This window comes from Ursus arctos, chromosome X (assembly GCF_023065955.2).
Source record: "Ursus arctos isolate Adak ecotype North America chromosome X, UrsArc2.0, whole genome shotgun sequence".
NCBI classification, from domain to species: Eukaryota; Metazoa; Chordata; class Mammalia; order Carnivora; family Ursidae; genus Ursus; species Ursus arctos.
In genome coordinates, this window is record NC_079873.1 from 114,187,280 (window position 1) to 114,192,379 (window position 5,100).

Below are 5,100 nucleotides of genomic sequence, written 5' to 3' on the forward strand. Positions count from 1 at the left end.
CTGAATTGACTCAATATCAAGTATTACCTGCCCAACCATTATAGCATCCCTTTACACCATCACATAATCACCATAATAAACAGCTATCAAAAAAAAAAAACCCACCTCACAGCCTAATATGTATTACTTGCACACTTTGTACAAATTAGGTGCATGGTAAAGTGGAGCAAAAATAGAAAACTCATTTCACCAAGATGTCAAGTTTAACATTTTGATAAAATGTAACTGAACTGGCAAAAAATGGTTAAAGCAAAAAACCAAATAATAGAGGATAAAAGTATCCTACAACCAAGTAAACACCTGTTAGTCCTTCCCATTTAAGAATTTTAAATAAGGTCACATTTATTCATTCAACAAACATTTATTGAGCACCAGCAACTGTGCTAAGTGCTAAGGAATATAACTGTGAACAAGATAAACCAGGCTCCCGCTTTGACCAAATAACTTCTGCTTGTTCTGATCTTGCTAACTACTACATAATACTTGTTCTCTGCTAGAATTATATTTTTGGGAAAGTCAGAGTCATACGAGGCCTCTTCTAGAATACTTTAAAAGTTTCTTTATGGCAAACTTGACAGAAATCTTTGTTTAACTTTTAGACGAAAACGATGGTCTCGAGTATCCTTTTGACAAGCACGTTGAAGGTCCAGTTAGCGCTCAAGTAACATGGCGGCTGGCGGCCAACGGAGCGGTTCAGACCATTCGGTTGCGCTTGTGGGTTGGGGAGTCTGTGACACTATCCCCGCACTGGGCCGAGGTGCGCTTGCGGGTCCCCCCGCTGTCCAGGCGGAGGGCCAGTTCTTCTGAGTTGAAGGGGTTCAAGTCGTCCTCGAAGAAGCTACTTTTTCGGCGTCCGCCACCAGCGCCATTGGTGGAGACGCCATTGCTGGCTACGCCACTGGCTTGAGGCGGGGAGCCGGGTGCGCCAGATCTCACGCTGATGCTCGCCATGGCACCACTGAGGCCATGCAGGGCGATGGCCTCGTGGAAGGGCTGCAGGTCGACGTCTACGGACGAACTGGATTCGGTGGCTGTGGCCTGGCCGGCGGCCGCGGCAGGCGCCTTCGGTGGCGTCCTGGGGGTGCGCGATGGTGGAGGTGCGGGGGGCACTTTGCCACACAGGAAGCTAATCAGGTCTTCGCGGAGAATGGTGCTCCGGCCCTTCTTCACCCACTCCAGGACATCTTTGATGCGACGCTGGTAACCAACCTGGACACCCAGGTCGAAACTTCGTTGGTGGGCATCCCCGCTCTCTTTGTAGAGACTGGTCACGGCCATGGCCGCATTCTGGAAGGGGTCCCACATGGACAGTTCTGGCTGTTGGCATCCGGAATCCTTGTAGAGCTGGGCCACGGCGGTGGCAGAGATCTGGAAGAGGTGCCACAGCCTCTGCTGCTCGTTCTTGAGCCCCGCTGCCTCCGCGGCTGCCTCCTCCTGCAGCTCAGGGGGCAGCTGCTCTTCCTGCTCGGCCTCGGCCAAGCACTGGCGTTCCCACTTGGAGAACCAGTGCTCCGCGACCTCGGCCGCGCCCTCCTTCTGCTGCTCCTCCATCCTCCTCCTCCTGGCCCTTCGTCTCCTCCACCGCCGCCTCCTCCTCCGCCTACTCTTGCTCCTCCACCTCCACCTCACCTCCTAGTCCGAGCTCCCCTCCTCCTTCTGTAGCCGCCGCCACCGCCACCGCCGCCGCCTCCTCCGCGTGCGCCGGCGGGCGGTCGCGCGGGCGGCGGGGCCCTGAGGCCAACTGTTCCGGCGCGCGCCGCCCGCGGCCCTGGTGCACGCCCCGCCCCGCCCCGCCCGGCCCGGCCCCCAGCTACGCCGCGGAGATAACTCCGCAGCCGCCGGCGCCGCCTTGCTGCCCCCTTCCGGCCCCGCAGTCCGCTCCTAGGGCCCCCCCATGGCGCCGCGGCCTCCCCGCCGTTGCTGCCGCCTCGCTCGCCGCCGCCGCCGTCCCGCAGCTCGGCCCCAACCCCCGCTCCGCGGCGGCTGCCGCACCAAGAACTCGGAGGGGGACCGGCTGGAGCGCTGCCTCAACGCGGCGCTTGCCTACCACTTGGCCCCCTTTTCACACATTTTTGAGACTTGTCGGCTTCATCCAATGAGCTGATCAAATTTTACATCCTATGTTGCCAGAGAGGATTATGGGGCAACTTCATGGTGTCGATCACATCCAGGGCGCCGATCCGGGAAGGCCGGGGGGGGGGGGGGGCGTGTAGAGTGGAAAGAGCATGGCCCCCGTGAATAGGCAAGCAGTCTGAAATCCCAGCAATGCCCTCTACACAGTAGGTACCCAGGAAACGTGTTTTACGCTGATCGACGCAGTAGAGGGGGGGAAAAAATCGTATCATAACTCTGCCCCCCCCCCCGCTTCCTGAGCCTCAGTTTCCCCAAGTGCCAAATGAGGTTGCTGGATTAGGTCTCTGGAAAGCACTTAACAGCTGTGATTTAGAACTTTCCTGTGGTCGCTGCAAAGCCCGTCTTCCGGGCTAGTTGCATACTTACCAAATCTAAGAGTCACGCCAGAAATGGTAATGATTTTTCCCCCAGTATCCTTGCAAGGTTTTTGTCATTAAAAAAAAAAAACAGGTTGGGGGTTCTCTGTGGTCTTCTTTAAACTACTGAAAATTCCAAGATGAAAAAGTAAGGGGAGAAAAAATAGGAAAATGAAATCCCAAACAAGGTATTGTCTGCTCTAGTGTAAAAATTCACTGTCTTTTAGGAAAGAAAAAAAAAACCTTACCTAATTTCAACACCCTAAAAACTATAGCTAGGCAAAACATCATAATAATACCAAAATTAAGCTAAACCTATGTGATACTAAAGTCTTTTCCTTGGGTTCAATAACAACCCTCCTCTCCTGTAATGATGCAATTCTTTTTCGGGGCAGACAGTTCCACAGCAAACTGTGTTAAGAGAAATTATCACTGAGCTAAGAATAACATAAAAAAATGGGAGGAACTAGCATGTAATAATCATTTAAATTTAAGAAAAAAGTTAGAATTTCACAGTTTTTGTTGTAGACAATACTTGCTAGGTCTCTGTAAAGCCTTACAAAGATAAAGGAAGCTAAATCTTCTAGCAAAATATGTTTAATAATTCCTAAATATGAAAATTAGTATATAAAATAAAATGATCTAATCATTAAGCTTTATCATCTTCCTTAAAAGAAATACATGTTTCTAAGTTAAATATAAAAGAGAAGAAGAAGAAGAAGAAGAGGGGATTGTGCCCTTTCTCTGCAAACCAGGCTTTTTCACGATTCATTAAACCCTTTTTCCATATGTGTAATTGGACTCTTCTCATTTACATAAACGAGGGATGAGGCAAAAGACCTAAGATCAGCCCAAAAGGAGAAATACATTTCTCATTCTCCAATGTTAAAAAAATATATTGTAGAAAACTCCAAGAAGGCAGATCCCCTTCCTCCCACACACACCCACATACACCAGCCCTGAAATAGTTCATGGCCAAGGAGATACTGAGTTTGCCAGAGCCTTGAGGGTTGCTCTGCACACAGCCTCACAGTTATTATCAGAGGCACATGTTTTTATTTTATTTTCTCTATGTAAAAAGCTTGGACTGAAATGACTGACAGTAGGACACGATATCCTATTTTCTCTCCTCATTTTTGATTGGGTTAAAAACCAAGAAGAAAGACTGCACTGTCTTTGAAAGAGCACAACCCTCTGCTTGGGCTTGAGTTGTCTGGCTGGTATCCTCCATTCAGTTGGTCTCAGCACCTGATTAATTAGTTAATTAGTACTTAGAGCTGACTAGCCCCAGTCGGCAATTTTCATGCCCTGCATGGTGAAATGTTGAATCCAGCATTGAAATTTCTGTGTCGCACACCCTAATTATTATCACCCCACTACTTTTAAAACCACTGCACCAAATTATTATAATAGAGCCAGACAACTGTGTGGGAATATGTTCTTTCTGAGAAATAATGGTAGACTTCTAATATTTTTCACTGTTGCCCTTAACGCATTTAAATAAAACAATGAATGGGAAAAATTCTAATTCAATTAGCCTCCAACTCCTTCCATAGAGAAAATGATTTTATATGGGAAAGGTGTTAGAAAAATCACGGCCAACATTTTTAATGTTTTATCAGTTCTTCGGGTGGCAAAGAGTACATTTAGAAGATATCCTGAGATTAATTTTGTTCCCATATAAGTCTAAAATGTCAGGAATAAAAATCAGAATAGAAAATGGAAACAATATAAAACCAAAAAAACCCTAAAATCATTTTAACTAGTTGTAAGGAAATGATGTGTGTGTTTGAGGTGGGGGGCTTTTGATGTTTAAAAATACTTAACTGACATGGTTTAGGAATGAGTTTTCTATGGGAAAAAATATTCCTTGGCCACTGCCCCATTCTTGCATAAATTCGATGTCATAGCTAAGGTTAAATATCTACTAGGGAAAAATAGTTTTAAAAAAATAAGTTAGGACACAAACCTAGGGGAATCTAATTTTTGGGCATTTCTCAGTGTACCATTACCAAAAAGGGCCCCAGTGTGTCAATGATTTTCAGTATTATTGGTAGCTATTTTCACCTGAAACAATCCTTATATATCAGTAGTGGGCTGCCTGTAATTGTAAGAGCTAAATGGTACACAAAACTGGATACACAACCACACAGATCAGTAAATGGGTCGGACTGAAAGCAAAAGTAAACACCAACCTTAGGAAATGAAAGAAGTTAAAAGATAAGTGTTAAGGACCTTATTCTTTTTGGAGAATAAAACAAGATTTAGTAGCTTTCCACTTAATTTAAATGAAAAGAATCACTACCTTACATATTGCAGTGATAATGTAATGGGGAAAGAAAACAAAAAAGTCTTTGTACAAATGACACCTCCTATAGTTGTTGTGAAGAAACTTTTCCCCTTGGTATCTGCTAACAAATTCTAATTAATGCTGCACATTCCTTTACTGAAATCATTTAATGCGTAACAAGGGGGGTAAAAAGAAATGCTGAATGCTCGTGATTGCCCTGTTAGAATTATGGGAGTGAAAGCCTGGGGCCCCAAACTTACTGTCTATTAAAGCCAAGCTTTGAAAAAGAAATGCAACCTACAAAAGCTGTCAATCTCCCTT

General features: G+C 46.0%; 1 protein-coding gene across 1 annotated transcript; it reads right to left on the reverse strand.

Annotated features, from left to right (window-relative positions):
- Nucleotides 1-351: 351 nt before the first annotated feature.
- On the reverse strand, nt 352-1,556 carry HAPSTR2 (HUWE1 associated protein modifying stress responses 2). The gene has a single exon (XM_026479752.3). It carries the CDS (start codon nt 1,549-1,551, stop codon nt 694-696), a length of 858 nt encoding a protein of 285 aa, XP_026335537.1. The 5' UTR covers nt 1,552-1,556; the 3' UTR covers nt 352-693.
- Between the last annotated feature and the right edge of the window lie 3,544 nt (nt 1,557-5,100).